Consider the following 27,671-nt stretch of genomic DNA (forward strand, 5'->3'; position numbering starts at 1 on the left):
AACTAAGGAAGAAGGGGGAAAAAAAGCCGGGGGGGGGGGTGAGGGGAGGGGATAAAAAAGGGGACTTTGGGAAATACGTTCCACATAATGATGAATCTTGTCCATTTCAGAAACCCATTCAGCCATTGATGGACCCTCGGCCTGTCGCCAATGCCTGGCTATCACAGAACAAGCTGCTGTGATAAGGTGCCTACCTGAGTTTCTTATAATTTGCCTATAAGAGCCTGGCAACATACTGTATACAATACAGTAATCTCTACTGGGGGTCTTAATAGATGACAGGCTTTGCAACGGAATGCAATGCCAAGCTGCTGCAAGCAAAGCCAGGAGAATATTAGCATGCATTAAAAAGCGGATTTACTCCAGAGATAAAACGATAACTCTCCCACTCTACAAGACTCTAGTCCAGCCACATCTTGAGTATGCCATCCAGTTCTGGGCACCGGTCCTCAAGAAGGATGTGCTGAAACTGGAGAAAGTCCATCCAGAGAAGGGTGAGAAGGGTAATAAAGGGACTAGAGGACCTCAGCTATGGGGAACGACTACAAGCATTAAACGTATTCTCTCTGGAGAAGAGACGCATGAGAGGAGATATGATAGCAATATACAAATACCTTATTGGTGACCTTAGCATAGGAAAAAAATATTTCAGTGGAAGGGAAGTTAAAAAGACATGCGGCCATACATTGAAACTGGAAGAGAAGTGGTTTAAACTTAACCCTTTGTGTAGAGGGTTCTTTACTTTCAGAGCAGTAAGGATGTGGAACTCCCTTCCACAAGCAGTGGTATCAGCAGGGAGCATCGACAGTTTCAAAAATTTTTAGATGGGCACCTTAACGATTGCAATATACAGAGATATGGGAATTAATATTGACATAAAGAAGGCTAGCCCAAAAAACAGGGCCAAAGGACTCAGTCTCGAACAAAGGAAGCTCTTTCGTAAGTAAGCATCCCACACCTAAACTGTGAGGGAAGCTCTAATCATTTAAACTATGTATTTGCTTGATGAAGCACCACTGTAATGGGTCCTTTCTAAACTATACAGTATCTAAATCCAAGAACCACAATGAAAACGTTTTGCACCTTACCAGTTCATATATGTGGTAGCTGCATTAGTTTTTTAGGCTGAATATATTTTCTGCCAGTACAGTAAAATCCTGTCTGCTTGTAAGTTAAAGTGAGCTGAGCAGAAATTTCAAACAATGTTATCAGCTTTTACAAGTACTTTTCTGTGATCTATGTTATATAGAGGGGAGGTATTTGTAGTCCAATTTGGGAGCACAATTTGGGAGCACTAGTGTGACAATGTTGCTCCTTCAAAGATATAGTAAAACAATTAACTGCTTGCCGACCACCCCACATATATATATACTGTGGGACAGCAGCTCCTACAGGTGAAATAACGTACCTGTACATCACTGCCTCTTCCGGGTTTGCGGTGCACACGTGTGCCGCCGGTGACTAGCTCCTGCTGTGATTGGACACAGTGGAAGCTAATCAGTGGGTCCGGTGGACCCAATATCTGCCAGGGCTTGCAGATCAATCCCAACAGAGGCAGAATGGCGATCTGCCTATGTAAACAAGGCAGATCACCATTCTGTGACAGGGGAAGACAGAGATCTTGTGTTTCTGCTAAGCAGGAACATGGATCTCTGTCTTCCCACAGTACAAGCACCCCACACAGTTAGATAGCACTCCCTAGGGACACATTTAACCCTTTTATCTCCCCTGATGTTAACCTCTTCCCTGCTGTATCATTAGTACAGTGACAGTGCATATCTTTTAGCACTGATCACTCTATTGGTGTCAGTGGTCCCCAAAAAGTTTCACTTAGTGTCCCATTTGTCCGCCGCAATGTTGCAGCCCTGTTGTAAGTCACTGATCGCTGCCATTACTAGTAAGAATAAAAAAAATCAATAAAATATCTCATAGTTTGTAGACGCTATAACTTTTGCGCAAACCAATAAATACACGCTTATTGGGATTTTTATTTTTTACCAAAAACATGTAGCAGAATACATATTGATCTAAACTGATGAAGAAAATATATTTTTACATTTTTTATTGGGTATATTTCTATAGAAGAAAGTAAAAAATATTGTTTTTCTTTCAAAATTGTTGGTCTTTTTTTGTTTGTAGTGCACAAAATAAAAACAGCAGAGGTGACCAAATACCACCAAAGCAAAGCTCTATTTGTGGGAAAGAAAGAACATCAATTTTTTCTGGGTACAGCATCGCGTGATTGCGCAATTGTCAGTTAAAGTAATGCAGTGCCGTATCGCAAAAAATGGCCTGGTCATGAAGGGGGGTAAAACTTCGGGAGCTGAAGTGGTTAAGCATTGTCACCCTAGAAGATAAAGTCTGGCCTGGGGATCACCATGTGAAAATAAAGAATATATGACTTGAACAAAATGTGGAAAATTTTGCATTTCATTTGGAAATCAATGTCCCAGAGTCTGGAGGAAGAGTGGAGAGGCACAGAATCCAAGTTGCATGAGGTCCAGTGTGAAGTTTCCACAGCCAATGATTTGGGATAGCCATTTAATCTGCTGGTGTTGGTCCACTGTGTTTTTGTTAAGTCCAAAGTCAGTGCAGCCCTCTACCAGGAAATTCTAGAGCACTTCATGCTTCCCTCTGCTGACCAGCTTTATGGAGATGCTGATTTTATTTTCCAGCAGGACTTGCCACCTGCCCACACTGCCAAAAGTACTGATACATGGTTTAATGATCATGGTATCACTGTGCTTGATTGGCCAGCAAACTCGCCTGACTTAAACCCCATAGAGAATCTGTGGGGTATTGTCAAGCGGAAAAAGAAAACCTCAGACCCAACAATGCAGACAAGGCCGCTATCAAAGCAACCTGAGTTTCCATAACACCTCAGCAGTGCCACAGGCTGATCGCCCCCATATCACGCCGCATTGATGCAGTAATTCATGCAAAAGGAGCCCTGACCAAGTATTGAGTGCATTCTATAATGTACATGGACTTACTTTTCAGTAAGCCAACATTTCTGTATTAAAAATCCTTTTTTTATGGTCTTATGTAATATTCTAATTTTCTGAGATACAGAATTTGGCGTTTTCACCAGCTGTAAGCCATAATCATCAAAATGAAAAGAAAGAAATGCTTGCAATATATCACTCCGTGTGTAACACATCTATATAAATGTAGCACCCTACAAGGTAGGTGCTAGGCAAAGTATAGTGGGCCTTAGCTGCCTAACAGCAGGGCCATGATTTTCAGCTGGGATGTCATGTCTCCCAGGTGTGGCCATTGAGACTGGGGATTCTCCCCACTGGCTCCATGAGAGAGCTCTCATTGGGCAGTGGAGAAAACCCAATCAATGGCGCATTCAGGCCTGTATCTACCCCAGAAAGGCAGATTCTGCCGCACAGGATTCTGGGAGTGGGTAAAAGGTTGAGGGGAGCACATGACGCATCGTCTTTGGTGGGAAGCAGAGTCCCAGGAGGGAGAGTATGGCTGTCTCTCCTCCTGTCAGAAGGATCGGGTGTCCCAGGTGGCTTGCCTGAGGGGACAGAGAGCTGAGCTGCAGAGAGGACCTGGTGGGCCGAGGACCAGCGGAGTAGAGGGGGTCCAGTTTCAGGAAAGCATTCCCAGTTCGTGAGTACTGTAACTGCCCCTGGGGGTCTGCCTAGCTGAGAGGGGACAGCTCTGGTGAAGGTCCAAGGGATCCAGGAGCTAGCTAGCGGTAAAGGGAGTTCCAGTGTTGACCCTGAAGTACAGAGAGGGTGCCTAGTGAGAGGACCCTGAAGTTCAGAGAGGGTGCCTAGTGAGAGGACCCTGAAGTGTAGAGGGGGTGTCTAGTGAGAGGACCCTGAAGTGTAAAGGGGGCGCCAGTGGTTGGGCCCTGAAGAGTTAAAGTGTACAGCCTGCAGTGTGCAGTGTACTGTGTTGAGAGTTGCAGCAGCACAAGCAATTACAAGGAGCTACCTCAGTCAGTGAAGGGCTGGAGGGAGCTGTATACAGGACTTTTGAGCTAACCAGAGTGTCAAGAGTCAAGTCTCAGTACAGTCCAGGACTTTTTGAGCTAAACAGAGTGTCAAAAGTCAAGTTCAAGCACAGTTTAGCAAGTCAGTATTTTTCAAACGCCAGCAAGCGTTGGTCGGCATCCAGCTGGCGTCAAGACAGCGCTAACAGGCATTTTTTCTGCAAAGTGTCCCAGTTGTACCTAGTCGAGCCAGAGGAGTATCCCACTCATTCCCTTCTCCCATCCCCATTATCAAATAAACAAAACAAATGAAAGATGCCAGAATGGTCATTGTCTCCAATCTCACACTTGGGTATTCAGCTTAAATGGGCTGAAGGTGTCACCGGTAACAATGGCAGACCCACATCAGGCCCAATGCCTAGAAAACCTGCTACATAAAATATATGAGTTTTACTTTTTGAATTAAAATACTTAAACAAACTTTTTGATGATATTCAAATTTGTGGAGATGCACCTGTATGTATATATATATATATATATATATATATATATATATATATACAGTATATATATTTTTTCTTTTTATTATATCTTTTCATTTCTTTAATTTTTTTTTTCTTTTTATGTGACAACACTGAAATGTAAAGTAGTACAGCTTGTATAACAATGTACATTTGCTGTCCCCTCAAAATAACTCAACACACAGCCATTAATGTCTAAACTGCTGGTAACAAATGTGAGTACACCCCTAGGTGAAAATGTCCAAATTGGACCCAATTAGCCATTTTCCCTCCCCGGTGTCATGTGACTCGTTAGTGTTACAAGGTTTCAGGTGTGAATGGGGAGCAGGTGCGTTAAATCTGATGTTATCGCTCTCACTCTCTCATACTGGTCACTGGAAGTTCAAAATGGCACCTCATGGCAAAGAACTATCTGAGGATCTGAAAAAAGAATTGTTGCTCTACATAAAGATGGCCTAGGCTATAAGAAGATTGCCAAGACCCTGAAATTGAGCTGCAACACGGTGACCAAGACCATACAGAGGTTTAACAGGACAGGTTCCACTCAGAACAGGCCTCGCCATGGTCAACCAAAAGAATTGAGTGCACTTGCTCAGCGTCATATCCAGAGGTAGTCTTTGGGAAATAGACGTGCTGCCAGCATTGCTGCAGAGGTTGAAGGGGTGGGGGGTCAGCCTGTCAGTGTTCAGACCATACTCCACACACTGCATCAAATTGGTCTGCATGGCTGTCATCCCAGAAGGAAGCCTCTTCTAAAGATGATGCACAAGAAAGCCTGCAAACAGTTTGCTGAAGACAAGCAGACTAAGGACATGCATTACTGGAACCATGTCCTGTGGTCTGATGAGACCAAGATAAACGTATTTGGTTCAGATGGTGTCAAGCGTGTGTGGCGGCAACCAGGTGAGGAGTACAAAGACAAGTGTGTCTTGCCTAAAGTCAAGCATGGTGGCGGGAATGTCATGGTCTGGAGCTGCATGAGTGCTGCCGGCACTGGGGAGCTACAGATCATTGAGGGAACCATGAATGCCAACATGTAATGTGACATACTGAAGCAGAGCATGATCCCCCTCCCTGCCTGTGGGGCATCCTCAAAGGTGGAGAAGTGCAAGGACTCTAACATCCACCAGCTCTGTAATGTCGTCATGGAGGAGTGGAAGAGGACTCCAGTGGCAACCTGTGAGGCTCTGGTGAACTCCATGCCCAAGAGGGTTAAGGTAGTGCTGGAAAATAATGGTAGTCACACGGAATATTGATTTTCTCTCAAAAACACAGTGTTGTACAATGAAAACATATAATAAAATATTTACAAAAATGTGAGGGGTGTACTCACTTTTGTGAGATACTCTATATATATATATATATATATATATATATATAATTGCAATGCATACATATTCACTGTATCTTTAGCAAATAAATTATATGTGGAGCAATGCAAACCTGGTTGATCCTGCCATTCAGTGCCTCTTCCTTCTTGTCTGTGTCCCCACTGCAGCATCTGATCCTGTTTCAGTGAACAGGCAAGTTGTTCACTCCCTCTTTTGTGTGAGTCTAGTCAGCTCTCATGACTAACAGTTATCTTTCTGGGTGTATAAACATTGATGAATGACAAGCCCCTCCTCCAATGCAAAGCACAAAAATACAAAGCAGAGTCTTTATGCAGATGACGGCGGAACAGAATGAAAGACAATGCCAATCAGCTGAAACTCTGGGGTTTATTTACTAAAGGAAAATAGACTGTGCACTTTTGCAAGTGCAGTTGCACTCTGCAAATGCAGTTGCTCCAAGAGCTTAGTAAATGAGGGAGAGCTCTGTTGATTTCCATCATCCAATCATGTGCAAGCAAAATTGCTTTTTTTTTTCTTTTTTCTTTAATGTGATTGAGTATTCTTTGTAAAGTGAAGCTTTACCTCATTTACTAAGATCTGGAGCAACATGCACCTGCACTTGCAATAGTGCACAGTCTATTTGACTTTAGTAAATCAACCCCTCTGTCTCCAAGTTAGGGTCCTTTCACACGGCCGCTCCGTGTGTTCGCAAATCATCCTATTTTTTTGCGGATGATATGCGGACATAATGTAAGTGAATGGCACTGCGGATGTCAGCGGAATACCATCCGCTGACATCCGATTTTCCTCCTTTCAGTTCTGTTCCGTTTTTTCGAATGGAACAGAACCCTATTTTTTCATCCGTGTAAAAAACGGAAAGGAAGGAAAATCGGATGTCAGCGGTGTCATCCACTGACATCCGCAATGCCATATACTTACATTATGTCCGCATATCATCCGCAAACGGATGGGATGATATGCGGGCACACGGAGCGGATGACACAAATGTCATCCGCTCCGTGAAAAAAAAAAAAAAAAGTCCCGCAGCGGACTAAAGCAGCGGAGTGTCCGTGTGAAAGGACCCTTACAACCATTTGAATTAACTAAAATAACAAACTATATTTGTAAATAATGATTCCAATGGAAGGTTAAGTGCCGGTTCACACTTGTGCGGCTGCGGAGATCGAATGTAATTCGGAGCGCACTGCTCCTTCATTACATGCGATCTCATGTGCGGTGCGAATTTCAGCCATACACTTTGTATGGCTGAAATTTGCACTGCATCCGCACCAAAGATGCACAGGAGGCATTTTTTGAGCCACATCAAAATCGGATCGCTCAGTGGTTCACACTTGTGCGATCCGATTCTGTGCATACTTGCAGATCGCACTGCGATATGCAATCAAACTGGGGGTGTCGTTAACTTGACTTAATTGACACCCCCTGCGTATCGCATATGGTAGTGTGAACTGCCAGATGTGCGGATGCGACGCGGGAACACGCTGTATATTCGCAGCGTTCCCGCATCGCACAAATGTGAACCGAGCCTAAAACACTTTATTGGGATGTATTATATATTTCTATTTCACAAAACAAACAGTTTTTTTTTTTTTAACATGTCGTGTGACCTCTACAGAGCCAAATAGTGCTGTACAGTCACTGGAAGCTAGTTCATCAGATTACTCCATGCTCCTCCACCTGATCTTTCCATGCAGATGCTAACAAGCAGAGAAAGATCACATTCCTAGTGCACAACACATCGAAAATCAGGTATTTGTAAGCTTTACTTTATTAAATGAGAAGCAGATGGATGCCATGTAAACATATGTATTAGGGCTCTTTCACACAGTGGAGTCCGTCAGGCGGACTCCGTTTTTCTCAGCGGGAGATTGATCCGCCGATCCCCCGCTGAGCAGGAGGATGACAGCTGTGTGCGGAAAACAGCTGTCAGGTCCCTATGCATCTCTATGGGGGAATCGGATGGGAACAGATAAAATAGGGTTTCCATCCATCCAGATTTGACGGATCGGATCGGATGTCAGCATACATGTCTTCACTGACATCTGATGCCATAGAGATGCATGGGGTGACCGTTCAGATCCGCCAAAAAAACAAGGGGCCTTAAGCTTTGTGCCACTTAATTGTTGTAAATTTAGTACTACTTTAATGAATGTGGAAAGCATAACAGTTTTTTAGTCTATTACTAGTACAATCAAGTGAAGAGTACTTATTGTATGTATCTATAATAGCCCTTTAATGTGGCAGAAACAGAGGCAAATGTAATTATTTGAATCTAAAACAAAAACAACTCTGCACCAGAATAAAACTCAAAAAGCTGTTGAACACAGTGTTCATGATACAAAACACAATAAATATAAAGCAAAAAATAGTGCAGCGCTGTGAAAAATTTGTTCAATAATCATATGTAAAAGTCCCAAATTCCAGTGAAGATGATAGTCCCACGTCTGTTGTGATAGGCAGGAGATCCTGATGTAAACCCAGTGAAACCTTTCACACACAAATCCTGCTTACCGGATCTCCTGTGATCCCGTTAGAGCGGTCAACAAACGCAAAACTTGCAGGAAGTAGAGGTGAGATATATCTACAACCGTCAGAAGAGGAGAACTTCCTGGTTTTAACTGACATTGACCTTCTCTAACCACTGGGGCTGGTGAGCCTGTACACACACAGGCGCTTGTTGACCACTCTAACAGGGGGTCACACGAGATCCAGGAAGCAGGATTTCTGTGTGAAAGGTGTCACTTGGTTTACATCAGGATCTTCTACCTATCACAAAGGTTGTGGGACTATCATCTTCACTGGATTTTGGCACTTTTACATATGATTATTGGACAAATGTAATTTTTTTATTTATTAGTATTTTTTTTTATTTTTTTTTATAGTATGCCCCAAATACTTCAAACTTCATGCACTAAACTTAAGTGTGATGATCTTTTAAGAACAATGAATCCAAAACCCTGTGTTTAGAATATTGGGCTAGCAATACTTGGGGGAACTTTAATAAAATAAAAAATATATATTTTAAAACATCTTCTATTAACCAAAAAGGCAATCTTCTTGATGTTAAAGGTCTAATAATACAAATAAAGTCTCATGTATGAATGCATTCTTTAAAAAAGTTAAAGTTACTTTTCCTTTGCCCTCAATCAGCAGCAAACATCCCCTGAACGTTTGAGACTGATTGGTGGCTTTCAGGATAACACCTGTAGCTTGAAAAAACTTTTAAACATTTTCAGACCTCATTAATTTTACATTTTTACAATGGTCTCAGGAAGCGAAGATGGAGTAAGGGCTGATTGTTGCCCCACATGCACCAGTTTGAAATGTTAAAACTAGGATGTCAACTGATTATTCCCCTACTTTTTTTTTAATTTACTCCACCTAGCTTGGTGCGAAACATCTCTGTATTCTGGTTCGCAGTTGCTATGAGTAGAGCCATCTCCTCGGGGGACAATTCGTTATAACAGACATGAGGGTACAATTAAAAATCTTAGCATTACTAGAGAAATTTCTCATGTACCAGGTACATTATATCTTATTAGACCAGTGAAATTATTGTCCATCTTCAAGCATAGATTTATTAGGCTCCATTATTCCATTTAATAACATATTAATCTTTGAAACACTATATTCTGTGCAACCATATAATGTGATGTTAATAGAGGGTAATGTTACATTAAAAGCAATGAACTGGGCACTTCTAATTTTGATGGTAATGATTTGCTATTAAGATAGAATCACTATCAGAATGTCTAGTGTGGTGGCACCAACTAATGACTGGATGGTATTTAAGTCATGTTTAAACTTGAACCCATGTGAATCTTGAAAATGGTAATATTCACTTATAAGCGGGTTATTTCATGCAAGCAGCTCAATGAGAGCTTACAAAATTTTATTGGCTATTCACAATTGTGTGAATAAAAAATGCAGGGAAAAACTGATATGCCATCACCTAAGTTTACCTGTGTTTATATGTGCATTTTTTAAACTCATAATGCATTTACCTGCTTTTTTTTCTGTTTGTTTTCTGACTATTTTCTGTGGCATTATTTCCTTTTTACAAAAAAAAAAAAAATACAGTAAATCCATTATTAGTGGATACAAACACAACATAACTTACTAAAAGGTAAAACTGTTTTGAGGTAATAAATAAAGTCTGTATGTAAATTAGGTCTTTGGGCTCATTCACATTGGGTACAGTAGCCTGTACAGTGTGAACCAGATTTATATTATTTGGCTAGAACTGTGTGCAGGAAGCCTATGTTACACTATTGGGGTGCAGAAACTGTATGAACACAGTTGCAGATCCTAATTTGACAGGCGTGTATGGCCCCAAATACAGGCAGTGTGTGTTTGGGGCCACTCATCTGCACCTGTACTATTAGGACCTGCGCCTGTTTTTTTCCATTTTTTCACAATGCTTTTTTTTGGGGGGGGGGGGGGGGGGGTTGTGGTGTCAGTAGGGCAGTGGAAAAAGTCAGTAGATTTTTTATATTTATTAATTTATTTTTTATATTTTTACAAGAGATAGGCTTCTGTTCATTCACAAACTGAAGCATAGTAAACTCAGGTGTGAATGAACACAGTGAGTGATCAGTACCGATCATTCAATGTGTTCATTCAGAAAAGCAAGGGGCAGATAAATGACATATTTATTGGCCCCTTCCTTGTTTTACTTCCTGAAAGCATCCTCTCAGCAGCCGGAAGGAGAGGGGGATGCGGGTGTTTTCTTTGCGTTTTGGCACAATTTACTTGTGGAGTGGTGTGGAAAACTGCAGCGTTGTAGCAGTTTTCTGCACTGCAGGTGAACGGCTGCGGGGAAGTGTGAATGGGGCACATGCAGAAAAATGTAGCTACCTACTATAGTGCGTATGAGCCCTAAAACAACAGACAGCAAATTATAACATCTAGTTGCACTCATTTGTTAGTAAAATTTTACAGTGGTCAGAATTTATAAAGTATTGGTGCAAATTCTGGATTTTTTTAAAAACCTTTATATAAAAAAAAGTCAGAAATATAAAAAGCATATAAATGTATATTATATAGTTTATTATTCTAATTTTCCTTCATTTTATGCTTGTGTAGCCCCAGTGGAGCTTTTTGCCCCCCTCTAGGGCTGCCTCCATGCCCACCCGGGAGGCGTCGGCCTTGTGGTCTGTCTACATCGGCTGGGTAAGCACTGTTTTTAACTGCAAGGTAACACTGCTATTCAGTATTACCAATATTATTTTACTCCTTGGTCCTTTTGGACAAACCTTCATAGTTTTGTTTTGTCAACAACTGCGCACATCTGTGTATTCTTTACCCAAATGGTAAAAAAAAAAATTCCCTTTCTTGTAGTCTTTTTCCCATTCCCCCGAGGAAGCGGTTTTCCATGAAACCTGTCAGGAATTTATGGGAGTGTTTAATCCACCAGAAATCTACAACTGGAGGAAGTCATAGGGGAACAACCTCCCCTCCGGGTTGTATATGACATATGTTGATTTTAAGCTCCTAATTAATTCTGATGTGCTTGATGTTTATTTTTTGTAAATTGTCTATTTTGTATGTAATAACATTTTAATACAATTTTATATGTATGTTTGATTACCTGTCTTGGAACAGTACCATTAAAATCCCCCTTCCCTCTTCTTTGCCCCCGTCTCTTTATGTTTTGCTTATGCATATTTGGGATGTAGGTACTCCATTTATCCTATACAATATTATTGCCTGAAACCTTTTCCATTTCGTATATTATATAGTATTTAAATTCACTCATACTTTACACTCAATGGTCATGCAGTTGTAGATAATTGTATTGCCTACTGACAGTCTACAGGTGGCGTCATTACTTTATTCTCGAGTAAGGAACACTCATTTCAATAGCACAGAAATGAAGCTTACCCTATGCTGACACAATAATAATTATTTATTTTACTTATTTAGATAGCTCTGACATTTAGTCCATATTTTTTTAACAAAAAAAGTTATTTATTCACAATATAAAGAAAAATAAAACCAACCATTTTTAATTATTTTTGATTTATTATTTAATTGTGGGAAATTATGTATATGAGATATTTGTAAATAATAATGTTTGCATTTTACTAGCTTACTATGTTCTGTGAGTTTTAGAATGTATAAAATAAAAGCAAAAACAAGTTGCTGTCAAACTGATAAATGTAAATTTAATTTAACATATTTTACAATTGAATTTTAATGTTTGGGCATTTGTTGTACAGTAGAAGTAACAGCCAGCTATACATGGGCCAGTTGTCAGCAACGTTATACCCAATTTTCCAGTAGTACCACTACCTTGTACCTTTGACATTCTCACTAAAATATGATCTTTTTCTATTATTTTATTTTATATTTTCTAAAATGTTTCTAAAACATTTTGTAAGTGAAATGAAGAGTGTGATCATATGGTGGCCACACCTGCTCATGCGTGGGATTATTTTAATACTTTTACTTGGGACTCTGCATAATATGGAATATCCACAGATACAAATCATACTCTGTAATGGCTTTACTGGTGGCCCACTTTATTTGGGGAACATTTATCATGGGTTATTTAAGGTATAACCAAGGGATTTTTTTTGTTCTGGAGATGGATTAAAACAACAGATTTTTTTGCTACATCTGCCCCCATTACGAAGTGTCACCCTCTATATGTGTCGTGTTTACTGTTATCAACAAAAGGGAAAGTAAAAGAAAATAACACATTTTGGGTTGTTCCTAGAACAAAATTAGAGAGGAAATCTGTTTGGCTATGGGACAGGAAGTAAATTGAAATCTCTCCAATGGGACACAGTTGACAAAAAAAATAAACTGACAGGGGTTATAGGCCTCTATTACTCAACGAAAATGAAAAAAAAAAAAAAAAGGTTTTGCCTATAGTTCTACTTTAAGACTGAGAAAAAAAATGTATAACCCTGCTATTTACACAATGCAGAAAGATCTGTCAATACCTTTCGTCCCTGACTGCAGTTGGCCCCAAATGCAACATATCAAGCTATTTACTGCAATAATTAATTGTAAAAAAACTGGACAGATTGCATGGGTGTTCATAGCTAGGGATGCTCTTGCGGTTCGCCCGGCGGTTGGTTCGCGTCAAGCTTTGTTCGCAGTCCGCCGATTTTGCAAACATATGGCGTTGTTCACGGCGGGTATATTAGTTTACATTGGGGAGAACTTTGACCAATGACACAGCCATCAGGTGGAACAGGACACTCAATTGAGATTTTTCAGCACATACACATACCCCCTATCTTATAAATAGACCTGACCTGGTGGCCATTTCACATTCTGATTTTTGTCAGTGTAGGGAGAGGTTGGCTGTGTGCACCAGGGACAGATTGTCAGTGACACAAATCACTCTGTTAAGGTCCACAAAAGTCCTTTTTAGGGCTGGTATTTGGTATAGGTGTACTGTCTCTTTTGTCAGTGTAGGGAGAGGTTTGCTGTGTGCACCAGGGACAGATTGCCAGTGACACAAATCGCTCTGTTAAGGTCCACAAAAGTCCTTTTAAGGACTGGTATTTGGTATAGGTGTACTATTCTTTGGGTATAATACATTTATAATATACTTTCTAATATAGAAAGCATATTATAGTGGATTTGTATTGTGCACTGTGCAGCATTGTGACTGGTGTGGTGAGCGTTTCTGCAGCAATACTACAACTACAAACAGTGACAAAAGCACTTTTAAAAAAGTATAATAGACCAGTGGCCCCCCTAAACGACAGCTTGAAACGGGGTGTTTTCTGAGTATACTTTTATAAGTGTATTTGTGTCCTGCAACAATATTGCCTCTTTTGCTGCATTAACTCTGCTACACACAGTGCCAAACTAACTGGCCAATTTTTTGTAAAACTGGTGTGATAGACCAGTGGCCCCCCAATACCACAGATTGAAGTGGGGTGTTATCTGAGTATACTTTTATTCGTGTATTTGTGTCCTGCAACAATATTGCCTCTTTTGCTGCGTTAACTCTGCTACACACAGTGCCAAACTTACTGGCCAATTTTTTGTACAACTGGTGTGATAGACCAGTGACCCCCCAATACCGCAGATTGAAGTGGGGTGTTATCTAACTGTATACTTTTATAACATTGTATTTTAGTCCTGCAAAAATGTGGCCTTTTGGCTGCGTTAACTGTGCTACACACAGTGACAACAGTTACTGGCCATTTTTTTGTAGAACTGGTGTGATAGGCCAGTGGCCCCCCAATACCACAGATTAAAGCGGGGTGTTATCTGAGTATACTTTTATAAGTGTATTTGTGTCCTGCAACAATATTGCGTCTTTTGCTGCGTTAACTCTGCTACACACAGTGCCAAACTGACTGGCCAATTTTTTGTAGAACTGGTGTGATAGACCAGTGGCCCCCCAATACCACAGATTGAAGTGGGGTGTTATCTGAGTATACTTTTATAAGTGTATTTGTGTCCTGCAACAATATTGCCTCTTTTGCTGAGTTAAATCTGCTACACACAGTGCCAAACTTACTAGCCAATTTTTTGTAGAACTGGTGTGATAGACCAGTGGCCCCCCAATACCACAGATTGAAGTGGGGTGTTATCTGAGTATACTTTTATAAGTGTATTTGTGTCCTGCAACAATATTGCCTCTTTTGCTGCGTTAACTCTGCTACACACAGTGCCAAACTTATTGGCCAATTTTTTGTATAACTGGTGTGATAAACCAGTGGTCCCCCAATACCACAGATTGAAGTGGGGTGTTATCTAACAGTATACTTTTATAACATTGTATTTTAGTCCTGCAAAAAATTGGCCTCTTTGGCTGCATTAACTGTGCTACACACAGTGACAACAGTTACTGGCCAATTTTTTGTAGAACTAGTGTGATAGACCAGTGGCCCCCCAATACCACAGATTGAAGCGGGGTTTTATATACCTTCTTCCACATATACTGCGCTTCTCTAGAGACTTTTGTCACAGGGTAATTTAAAAATTAACAGGCAGAGGAAGAAGCAGGCCCTTGTGCAGGGGTGGTAGGGGTAGGGCAGGAGCAGTAGGCTGGAGCCAAAGTGTATAGTTTCAGAAGGTGCGTTCGATTATGTCAAAGGACGCACAAGACTTGGTTGAGTGGCTCACTCAGCCTTCCTCTTCTGCACCCTCCTCATCCTCACTATCTGCACCCTCTTAACTCTCTGCTGTGTGCACTCCCAAAGACACCAACACCACCACCACCACCACCATATACCCTCCGCTTGAGTCACTTGAATTATTTTCCAATCCATCACAAGACATTTGTGATGTGCAGCCATTCTTGGCACCAGATCAGGAAGAGGAGGTAGCAACAGCCGCCACTCAGCAGTCTGACGACAGTACCCAGATCAGCCCAAGGAGGTTGGTCCCCCCCGCTGTTGCTGCCTACTCCGAAATCTCTAATGTTAGTGGTGGGGAAGGTGACGTAGATGATGGCGTGTCTATGGACGTCACGTGGGTGGCCACAAGAGAGGAAGAGGAGGGGAGTTCAGAGGGAGAGACGGACCAGCAGATAGGAAGGAGACACAGGCAGAAGTTACATTGCACAGGAGGGACAAAGCAGACTGCTAATGTATCAACCATGCATGGTCACATCTGGCGCTCCCAGGACGCCGGCACATGGCTCCGCAGTGTGGGCTTTTTTCAATGTGTCGCCTGCTGACAATAGTGTTGCCATATGCAGCCTTTGCAGTCAACACATAAGTCGCGGTAAGCCCAACACTCACCTAGGGATGACCGCCTTAAGAAGGCACCTGGACTCCCATCACCGAGCCTAGTGGGAGCAACACCGTCAGAACCCACAAAGCCACACTCCAGGCTCTCACCGTCCAACCTCTTTTCCTTCTCCTCTCTCCTCACAATTGTCCTCCACTCAAAGTTCCATCATGCCATCCTCACGTTGTTCTGGAAAAAGGCAGGCTTACGTGGCCCAAATGTTGGAGCGTAAAAAAATGATGACGCCGGATAACCCTCTTGCCCAACGGTTGACTGCTGGCTTGTCGGAACTGATAGCCCGCCAACTACTGCCATATCAACTGGTGGACTCGGTGGCCTTTCGGAAATTTGTGGCCATTGGAACACCACAATGGAAGGTCCCAGGCAGGAAATATTTCTCGCAGAAGGGCATTCCAGAGCTGTATGGCCATGTTCAGCTGCAAGTGAATGTATCTCTGGCACACAGTGTTGGTGCCAAGATACATCTGACCACAGACACATGGTCTAGCAAACACAGGAAGGGAAGGTATACAACTTTTACTGTGATAAATACAAAATAGTTCAGCACTGCTACCTAAATAAATATAGTTCATAATTGTGCAAATAAGATATGTGCAAATTCAACAAAAAAAAAAAAAAAAATATTCAACAAAAAAAAAAACTCCAGTTGATCAACAGCAATGGTAACCAACAAACCAACAAAGTCCTTTGTGCTCTGTTGGAATAAGTTATAAGTCCAATAAATAAATAGATATATATATATAAATATAGAAAAATAGTGTCCATTAAGTGCATATAAAGAAAGTGCTGCTGTGCTCCACTTGCTTGGATAAAGTGCTGGTGCTCCCCCTTGTGGTTCCCTACTTACCACAAGTCGATATAAATCAGGCAGTTGGTATATAATAATCTCTTGGTATATGCAAAGCTCCTTGGAGATGCAGCAAACTCAAAAACATAAGAAGACAGAGCTCGGCATGGTGGCTAGCTGCTCTCGCAGCGTTGGCTCCACCGGCCGGAAGTGACGTCGTTCGTGACCAGGTTCGCTCAGCCAATCGCTAGACGCGTTTCGCCCTCCTCCCAGGGCGCCATCTGTAGTTATCAGCACTTTATCTTTTCAGCAGCAGCTACAATTGCACACTAGTATATTTATTCACATATATTTATTCACATTTATTTATTTATTTATATATTCACATTTACCATAAGCGCGAGGCTTTTTATCTCTTTTATATAACTTTTACTGCCCACTGGGTGAACTTTCTGACGGCCATCAAGCATGAAACCCGTGGCACCCGTGTAGATTTGGTTTTACCGCCATGGATTGCATGCAGGCCTGCCTCTTCTTCTCCTCCTCCTCCTACTCCATCCTCCCACTCCTCCTCGGCTGACTCCTCCTTTTCCGTTGCTACCGTCTTTTCCGCTGCGCCGCCCAAGATCTCCAGAACCTATTCCACATGCCAGGTGAGACGTTGCCATGCTGTGCTGCGTCTGTTGTGCCTGGAAGCCAAGAGCCACACTGGTCCAGCACTCCTTTCAGCTTTGCGTTCACAGGCAGATCAGTGGCTTACACCGCTCAATTTGACAGTTGGTAAAGTGGTGTGCGATAACGGTGCCAATCTGCTGAGGGTGCTGAAACAGGGCAAGATTAAACACGTGCCATGCATGGCACACGTCCTGAACTTGGTCGTGCAGCAATTCGTTGCCAAATACCCTAGGGTCCAGGACGTCTTGCGGCAGGCCAGGAAAATCTCAGGCCATTTCAGAAGATCTTACACAGCCATGGATCGCCTTGCTGACATTCAGCGGTGACACAACCTGCCAGCGACTGCCCGACGCTATGGAACTCAACCTTGTATATGCTTGATAGGCTGCTCCAGCAGAAACGTGCAGTTAACGACTACCTGTATGAACTCTGCGGCAGGACATGGGTTTTTTTCGTCTCGCCTGTGGCTGCTCATACGCGATGCATGCAGACTTCTGCGGCCATTTGATGAGATCACCAAACTGGTCAGTCGTGGCCAGGGCACCATCAATGACATCGTACCTTATGTCCAGGGCCGGACTGGGAATAAAATTCAGCCCTGGAAAAAATTTCATACCAGCCCCATAGCATTATTATACCGGCCCAACAGCATAATGCCATTATTTTCTTGTTCATAAAAGGGAAAACCATGCATTTTAAAGCAGATTTGAAGAGTGTATTATACATAGATATGCGGACATGGTACAGGAGTTGTCAGAAGCTGTGCGGACATGGTACAGGAGTTGTCAGGGGCTGTGCGGACATGGTACAGGAGTTGTCAGAGGCTGTGCGGACATGGTACAGGAGTTGTCAGGGGCTGTGCGGACATGGTATAGGAGTTGTCAGGGGCTGTGCGGACATGGTACAGGAGTTGTCAGGGGCTGTGCGGACATGGTATAGGAGTTGCCAGAATTATTAGGGGCCCTAATACAATGCTGTTCCCCTCCTCCTAATACAATGCTAACCCCCCTCCCTCTAATAAAATGATGACCCCCCAGCCCCCTCCCCCTAATACAATGCTGTTTCCCCCCCTCCACCTAAATTTAGGGGGGGGAAACAGCATTGTATTAGGAGGAGGGGGCCCCAGGGGGGATGGCATATAAGCATTGTATAAGGGGGAGGGGGGGGGCAAGTCAGGCCAGCATTGTATTGGGGGAGGGGGGAGGTTAGCATTGTAGTAGGGGCCCTGATTCCCCCCCCTCCCCCCCCAAATGCAAGAGGACGAGGTACCCCTCCAGTCAATTTACTCTTTCTGGCTGCCTGTCCCAGGCTCTGCTCCGCAGCCGCTCATTCATTCTCTGTCTCTCTCAGTCTTCACTCCAGTGTGACTCACCTCACTGACTTGCCATCATGCTGCTGTTGGCGCGTCTCGCTGTGTGGTAGGGTCCGGGATGATGGATCCATTGGCGCCGTGACTGTCTTGAGTCAGTCGATCCGTCCTCCGCGCAGCCTCCCGCCCCCGCCGGATGTGACGTCATGCCGCTCACAGCGGCTGACGTAAAAGTATATCGGACCGTCACGTCACTCTGGAGCGCAGCGGGGACCGGGGCTGCAGTGGCCATCATCACAGCGGCGCGGCCACGCGGCCCCCGCCCCACTGCTTAAAGCGGCCGGCCCCAATTGCTTAAAGCGGCCCTATCTTTAAAGCGGCCCCAGGGCCGGCGGCCCACCGGGAAATATCCCGGTATCCCGATAGGCCAGTCCGGCCCTGCTTATGTCTTCTTTCTGGAGCATCGTGTCATTGATTAAGCCATCAAGGAGCAGGAGCAGGAAGATGAGGAAGTCGCAATGTTGGATGAATTCCCAGGGGGTGCTACTCCATCTGAGATAAGTCAACAACAGGAGTCTGAAGAGGAGTCAGAGGAGGATGGTGGTGGGGTGGATGAGGAGGAGCAAGAAGAGCATGCTTTAAACCTTTCTGTGATCCCTGGTGTTGTCCGTGGATGGGGGAGGAGAACGAGGATGACATTATCCTGGATGATGAGCTGGAGCCAGGCCACTACACCGCTTCTAGTTTAGTGCGAATGGGGGCCTTCATGCTCCAGTGTTTTAAGGGGGACCCCGTATAAAAAGCATAAAGGGCAAGGACCAGTACTGGGTGTCAACGTACTTAGACCCGCGGTACAAACAAAAAATGGCGGAAATGTTACCATCATCGCAGAGGGCGGTCAGAATGCAGCACTTCCAGGCCTTGCTTCGAGAAATGCTGCATTCTGCTTTTTCGTGCGCTGGCAGAGGAATTTCCACTCACAGAGAAACAGTTGCAGGTAGCAATCCAACAGCGCCTGCAAGAAGAGGGCAGTTTGAAGATGTGTTGGTCACTTCAGCTGTACTCCTGATCCAGCATCAGGGAATGCCTAGACCAACAGGTGTCCAACTACATCGGGTTAACGCCCGATGTGGACGCTCTGAGGAGTGATGAACCCCTGGACTACTGGGTGGGCAGGCTTGAACTCTGGCTAGAGCTTGCACAATTTGCAATGGAACTGTTGGCTTGCCCCCCTTCCAGTGTCCTGTCCGAAAGGACATTCAGCGCAGCAGGGGGGATCGTGACCGATAAGCGCATTCGCCTAATTCATGACAGTGTTGACTACCTCACATTTATAAAAATGAATGAGGCAGGGATCTCTGAGGAATTCAACACATGTGCCAGTAGACCATGTTTGATTACAATTCCTCGTGACAGGCCACAAATATCCGCCAGATCGCCATCCACCCACAGCAATTCATGGTCCTTGTCTTCGGTAAATACAGCGGCATAAAAGGCATTTCATGTCCATTGAATTCCTAATTTTTGGGGCCTTTCATGGCCGACAATTATTTTTTCTGTCAATGCCTAATGTACCTCCAGCCACAGAATACAACATTCTTAGCTATGAGATAAACTCATGTGGGCTAATTTTAGGGGCTTGTACTGGCCGACACTTACTTCTGTATCCTGTGAATGCCTAATGTACCTTCAGCTACAGAATACAAATTCTTAGCTGTCAGGTAAACGCATGTGGGCTAATTTTTGGGGCCTGTACTGGCCGGCACTTAATTCTGTATCCTGTGAATGCCTAATGAACCTTCAGCCACAGAATACAACGTTCTTTGCTGTCAGGTAAACCCATGTGGGCTAATTTTTGGGGCCTGTACTGGCCTACACTTACTTCTGTATTCTGTGAATGCCTAATGTACCTTCATCCACAGAATACAACATTCTTAGCTGTCAGGTAAACCCATGTGGGCTAATTTTTGGGGCCTGTACTGGCCAACACTTACTTCTGTATCCTGTGAATGCCTAATGTACCTTCAGCCACAGAATATAATGTTCTTAGTTGTCAGGTAAACCCATGTGGGCTAATTTTTGGGGCCTGGAATGGCTGACACTTACTTTTTTATCCTGTGAATGCCTAATTTTTCAGACTGGAATTGAAAATCAATGGGTCTGTAAAGGTTCCGCCAAATTGTGGAAGGGATGCGGACCCATTTTACAGACTTGTGAATGGACCCTATATGTATTTGACATGTATTTACCGGCTGCTGTCAGTTCTGGCTGATCTAGGAAAAAAAAATACATTTTTTTGCTGTAAAAAAAAAAAAAAAGGGCAACTTTTCCAATAGCAATCCTTCTGTTATGACAGTGTCCATGTAGTGGGACTATTTGTGCACAGCTAGTAAGTATTTTGTGGCTGCAAATATGACCTAAAGGTTTTTAAAGTTTGCCTCCCTTTAAAGTCAATGGGGCCCGCCGCAAACTTGCGGTTTGCGAACATTTGTGAAAGTTTGCGGCTAACGTTCGCGAACTGCCCCGGCCGATGTTCGCCCATCACTATTCATATCACTGTGGAATAATAAAAGTGATCTATCAAGAGCAGTCTGAGTTTTTTGGTAAAAAATAGTAAAGTTTGGTAAAAAAAATAGTAAAATCTTTGCACTTAAAGTGCACTTATGGCCAGACTATAGATATTAAATCATTTACTGTCATGTGCTTAACATGTCATCCCTGATCCCCCTAGCTGCATGAACGGTGAAGTAATTCATTCTCAAAGATTAAACTGATACTAAAGGTAGTTTATTTTTTAATAACAAACATGTTACCATTACATCTGCTCTGTGAAATGGTTTTTCACACAGCAGCCCCAATCCACCTCTTTTTCGGTCCCCTGCCCGCTGGCACTCCTGGCTCCTCCCCCCTGCTGAATGCCCCCATAACAAGCCACTTGCTATGAAGGCACTCGCGTGTGCTTGCTCCTGAGGCCCACTCTGTGTCCATAAGACTCACAGAACGTGGCTCAGCCCTGCCCCCTGCTCCCTCCTCACTAGCTGGGATTGTCAGCAGTGGGAGCCAATGGCCAATGGTTGCTGTTTATGAGCCAATGAGGAGGCAGAGTTCTGGAAAAGCCACTGCTCTTGTGCACATCACTTGATAAAAATCGGACTTAGGTAAGTATTTGGGGGGAAGGACGGAAGGGGGCAGCTGCACACAGCCTTTAAACCCACTTTACAACAGTGACTCATTATGTTTCAAAGCAATAATCACAAATCTGGCGCTCCTGGGGTGCCTTTAGGGTGGAGGGATAGAAATAAGCCTGTAAGGCTACCCAGCATTTTTTCTGCTGCTAGCCAACGAGCATAGGAAGGGTGCTGATATGGACAAAAGAACATGAGGAAGGCAGCGCATGAACCACACCGGGATGCAATGGCTAAGGAAGTCAGGTGAGCATCCAGTATAGAAAGGGTTAACAGTTTATTGATATTGATAACCGAAAAACAAAGTACATAAAAATGCTTACATCCCCCTGGGCTGGAGTGGACAAGGGCATCTGACAGCAAGCAACACGAGTGCGATTGCTATGTCCATATAATGGATAGTAGTAGTATTTTTCTAAATGTTTGTATCACATTTCTTGATATTTTTATATTAAATAAATGATCAATAAATAAATTGCAATTGTTCCACTAAATAACCTCTGTGTTCTTCCTATGACAGCCATCAGCAGTTTACGTCAGGTTTATAACTGCTCCATCCCACCTGCCTCCTATCCATCCATTAGCAGCCATGTGCTCCCAGTGTGGACACACTCAAATTAAAAGTGTTAGGACTGCAGGTAAAACAGGGTGCCGTGTAGTGGCCTTGCAGCTTACACATGCGTTTGCAAATGCGTATCAACTAAACCCCTGTTCTTTATTTATATCATGAGACAGGTCTACTTGGTTGGTGGCAGACTGGAGGGTGAGTACATCAGACTGGGGGTTGGCTCGCTTCCATGCACCTCTCTTAATCCTTTTCAATTTGTTTTTTCCAGGGATGGAGACGCTGGGCATACCTGCTGGTGTCTCACCTAAAGTCCCACATTGCCCACATTGTTTAGCTAGCATTTAGATAACCCTCTGCCCTGCATAGCTGTCTTAATTGAATATATAATACTACTAGGATTTTACAATTTTCTACAAATTTATTACAACTTGCTTGCGTCAAAAGATGAAGTGTTCAGGCTTAGGGTTTATAGCTGAGTATAAATTATGAGTACAACGCCCCATTCCCCACTAAGTTTGGGGCCATCAGACCTCATAACCTTCACAATTATTATTATTATTCAGGATTTATATAGCGCCAACAGTTTGACAGTACAGTTGCAATACAATTTAATACAGGAGGAATCAGAGGGCCCTGCTCATTAGAGCTTACAATCTAGAAGGGAGGGTTAGGTGATACAAAAGGTAATAGCTATGGGGGTGAGCTGATGGTGAAAATAAAAGTACAGTTGTTAGGTAGGCGCAGAATAGGCTTCTCTGAAGAGGAGGGTTTTCAGGGATTGTCTAAAAGCAAACAGAGTAGGACATAGTCAGACAGATTGGGGTAGGAGGTTCTATAGGATAGGAGAGGCTCAGAAAAGCACGGGGAAGAGGTGACAAGGGAGCTAGAGAGCAAGAGGTCGTGGGAGGAATGAAGACAAAGATTGGGTTGGTATTTTGAGTCTAGGTTAGTGATGTAGCTGGGAGCTGTGGATGCCCATATGGAAGAAAAATATATTTCCAATATATTTAGGGAAATTTTTTTTAGAAATATATGGAATATGGCCAAAATTGTAGCATTTCAAATATATTTAGGGAATTTTTTTTAGAAATATATTGAATATGGCCAAAATTGTAGCATTTCAAATATATTTCCAATATATTTGGGGAAAAATAAATTTTTTAAAAAAATATATTTTAAATATATTTTTCTTCCATGTGGGTGGCCTTGTAAGTTGTTAATATTTTGAATTTAATTCATTGGGTGAGCAGAAGCCAGTGGAGGAATTGATAGAGTGGACTAGCAGACACTAAATGGTTGATAAGGTGGATGAGCCTGGCAGCAGCATTCGCGAAGGACTGAAGGGAAGAAGCAGAACACATGGAGAAATATAGTCATACTATATGTACCAGGAGTGTCAGAAAAACTCAGCGGGATCTTTACCAAACATAGCATCCCTGCTTCTTTTAAGTCCAGAAATACACCAGAACAAAAGCTTGTACATCCTAAAGACTTAACACAAGAGAAACAATTTGGTATATGTAGGGCAGTGTAGTGAGGAAAGCAAAGACCTATACATTAAGGAGAAAACAGCCTATGAACAAATGAATAGACCAGTGTGAGAGGAAAAGTTTTACAGGTCAGCACACAGCAGTTTTCCTACACCTTAAGAAAAAGGGACATTCTTTTGAGGACAGAGAGGTGTACATTTTGGACAGAATGACAAGTGTTTCTCCACAGGTGTGAAAGAAACTGTCTATGTCAAACTGGAACAACCAATAAACAAGGGTGGTGGCCTTCAACACCATTTGTCTTCTAAATATAATGCCATTTTACCATCTCTACGGCAATGCATTGACAACAATTCACACCTTTAGTCATGAGAAATTGAAGAGTTAACACCTGTGAAGCCTTCTTAGCAATCAAGGATGGGATTATGTAACTAGAACAGAGTGATTTCACAACTTTCACATCTCCCGTCCCGTTCTTGCACAATAACATCTGCCTTTCCAGGGTGATTGGACTAAGGTGTCTGTGCTACCTGTGTGAATATATATATATATATATATATATATATATATATATATATATATATATGCTGGGGTAAGTTCCTGGCCCTCATTAGAACTGATAAAATAGCTTGGATAAGCTACAAAATGACTTTAACATTACAGAACAAATCCAGTTTAAGGTGTCTTACTACTGTTAACTATACCAGGACCTAAATACCAGAGAACCTTCACAGACAGTAATGGTAAATCATATATATATATATATATATATATATATATATATATATATATATGTGTGTGTGTGTGTGTGTTTACAGTACTGTGAAAAAGTTTTGGGCAAGTGTGAACAAACGATGTAAAGTGAGAATGCTTTCAAAAATATATGAACATATTTTATTTGTTTATTTTTATCAAATTACAAAATGCAAAGTTATCAAACAGAAGAAAATCTAAATCAAATCAATATTTGTTGCGACTGCTATTTGGCTTCAAACCAGCATCAATTCTTACACTTGCACAAAGGCAGGAATTATGTAGGATTAGAGTTAGGTGTATAAATAATCAGTTATACCAAGCAGGCACTAATGATCATCAATTTCATTTGTAGGTTGAAACACAGTCACTAACTGAAACGGAAAGAGATGTGTAGGAAGCTTAAACTTGGGTGAGGAACAGGCAAACTCTGCTACTAAGGTGAGGTTGTGGAAGACAGTTTTATGTGACAGGTCATACACAATGGCAAGAGTGAGTGAGCACAGCCACAAAATGCAAGGTAGTTTTACTGCATGAGCAAGCTCTCGCCCAGACAAAGATTTCAAAGCAGATTGGGGTTTCAAGATGTACTGTTTAATGTTTTTTGAAGGAGCACAAAGAAACGGGCAATGTTGAAGACCATAGATGCAGTGGTCGGCCAAGGAATCTTAATACAGCAGATGAACGACATCATGCTTACTTCCTTTCCACATCAGGAGATGTCCAGCAGTGCTGGTGGAACTGGCGGAAACCAATGGGACCCAGGAACACCCATCTACTGTCCGCAGGAGTCTGGCTAGAAATGGTAATCATGGAAGAATTGCGGCCAAAAAGCCATACCTCTGACATGGAAACAAGGCTATGTGACTTAACTATGCACAAAAATGACAGCAGGTGCTCTGGACTGATGAATCAAAATTTGAAATTTTTGGCTGTAGCAGGAGGCAGTTTGTTTGCCGAAGGACTGGAGAGCAGTACAGTAATGATTATCTGCAGGCAACAATGAAGCATGGTGAACGTTCCTTGGCAGTTTGGGGCTGCATTTCTGCAAATACAGTTGGAGATTTGGTCAGGATCAAAGGCGTCCCAAATTCTGAGAAATACAGGCAGATACTTATCCATCATGCCATACTATGAGGGAGTCGTGTGATTGGCGCCAAATTTTTTTCTGCATCAGCTCAACAACCCAAAGGGTTTTTTACAGTAAGGGCAATAAGATTGTGGAACTCACTTTCACAAATGGTAGTAACTGCGGGGAGTATGGCTACTTTTAAAAGACACTTGGACATACATCTCCAAGATCAAAACATTCAGGGGTATGGGAAATGAATACGTCCACACACACCTACACAGGTTGAACAGGATGGACTATTGTCTTTATTCAAAATCAACTACTATGTAACTATGTAACTATGTAACCCCAAACATACAGCCAATGTCATCAAGAACCATCTACAGTGTAAAGAGGAACAAGGAGTCCTGGGAGTTATGATTTGGCCCCCTCAGAGCCCTGATCTCAACATCATTAACTCTGCCTGGGATTACATGAAGAGACAGAAGGATTTGAGGCAGCCTACATCCACAGGAGATCTGTGGTTAGTTCTCCAAGATGTTTGGAACAACCTACCTACCGAGTTCTTTCAAAAACTGTGTGCAAGTGTATCTAGAAGAAATAATGCTGTTTTAAAGGCAAAGGGTGGTCAAACCAAATATTGATTTGATTTGGATTTCTCTTTTGTTCATTTACTTTCCATTTTGTACATTTATTAGTTTCCAATTCGTTAATTTTTTTTCGCTATGACTCATTAGTACAATATATTACATTTTACATTGAATTCTCTCTTTTGTGAGACGTGTAGGTAGCATGTCATGAAAATATATTTCTATACTATACACTTCAAAAAGCTATGTGATAAACAGTTTTTTTGTAACAGAAATATGCAATGATGATGTTACTGTTATTTATAAGGAAAAAATACATTTTCAAAGCATTATAATTATGTTTCAGACTACTGCCCCTTTCTACAGTGTTTAAAAAAGGCTATCATCTTCATTTTCTCTGTTTCCAGCATCTGCATTAGCAAAGGTATAATAAATGTTTTTCAGTTTTAGGACATTTACAATGATATACTATAAGTGGAAATGTTCATTGGTTTCTAAGATATTTTTTAGGCGTGGGGTTGTGCTGGTATAAGAGATTTGTGTTTTCTCAGCTATAAAACCAGAAACATAATTGAATCACTGCATTTCCATCCCTTTATAAATGTCACACTCTATCAGTGTGTTGATTAGAAAAGGGAAAGCATCCAGAAACACACTTGCTTCCATATTGTTATACATTGCTGCAACATGTATCACATTTTCCCCTATAACACCTATAGAAAAAACACAGGTATAATCAGATACACATGGGTAAACAAGGATGAGCTGAAAATAACAATCTTGGCCTTATATTTTCTTTCAATAAAATGCAATAGTGCTACCCATAAATAGATGACAGTTGTAGAATGTGATCCAACCATGAAAAGGTTTTCCACCAGGCAATATTTATGTAAATGCACACATTCATATCAGACATGGTAATCTTAACCTGTAGAAAAACCTATAAAAAGTCTTATTCTGGGGAACAATAGGCTATGAACCATAAAAAATCGATTCCAGTAATAGCTCTTTCCACAACAGACATCTCGGATGTCTGCTGGAGCAGATCATAGTTCGAAGTGTAGGTAACAGATAAGGACCATGTAAAAACTTTGGGTACTCTAGAATAAGGGAGTCGTGTGAACAGGAATTTTCTTGTCCATAGGTTTGGCTAATAGGCTTTCTCCGTTGGCCAACAAACATTCTCTGTCTACACATAACCATGTGCCTGGGCTTACTTCTTCTTCCCTGACACTCTCTCTTCCCTGTTGCAGTAGCTCAGGGTTGCTGCAATAGAGGAGAGAGCAAACTGTGTGCAGAGATTTGATTTAGATAGATATTGCTAGAATGCTCCCCCCTCCCCTTCCCAGTAACAGAGTTTTATTACCTGTTGATTCTGCCAGTAAGTTCCTTTAACAGACGAACTTGTTTAGGAAAAGCATCAGTTAGAGGGTTAAAATAAACCATTTAGCTAGAGGTCCATTTTTATTTATATAGGTTAAAACCTTTATCACAAAAGGAAAATAATTGCTGTAACTGCATAAAAGCAATGGCCGGTGGAAGGCTTAAACTGAATATGTTTAGCTTAATTATAGAGTACAGTACACAGGCTGGATATTCCTAGAGCCTGGGTTATGGGCTGCTACCTTCAAGTGATTGGACACTGGCAAAGCTTTGCTGACCATGGACCCCTGGGCAAAATCCTATTA

At 42.2% G+C, this 27,671-nt stretch overlaps 1 protein-coding gene across 1 annotated transcript in view; it reads right to left on the minus strand.

Moving 5' to 3' along the window:
- The window catches only part of LOC309550465 (uncharacterized protein), a gene marked incomplete at both ends in the record, with an annotated part of 48,182 nt that overhangs the window by 12,288 nt on the left and 8,223 nt on the right, over positions 1 to 27,671 (minus strand). Inside the window, one exon of the mRNA XM_082250837.1 lies at positions 26,564 to 26,696. Within this exon, the coding sequence (XP_082106963.1) occupies positions 26,564 to 26,696 (133 nt within the window). The remainder of the gene's footprint in view (positions 1 to 26,563; positions 26,697 to 27,671) is intronic.

This window comes from Pelophylax lessonae (assembly GCF_965119305.1).
Source record: "Pelophylax lessonae genome assembly, chromosome: 3".
Lineage (NCBI taxonomy): Eukaryota > Metazoa > Chordata > Amphibia > Anura > Ranidae > Pelophylax > Pelophylax lessonae.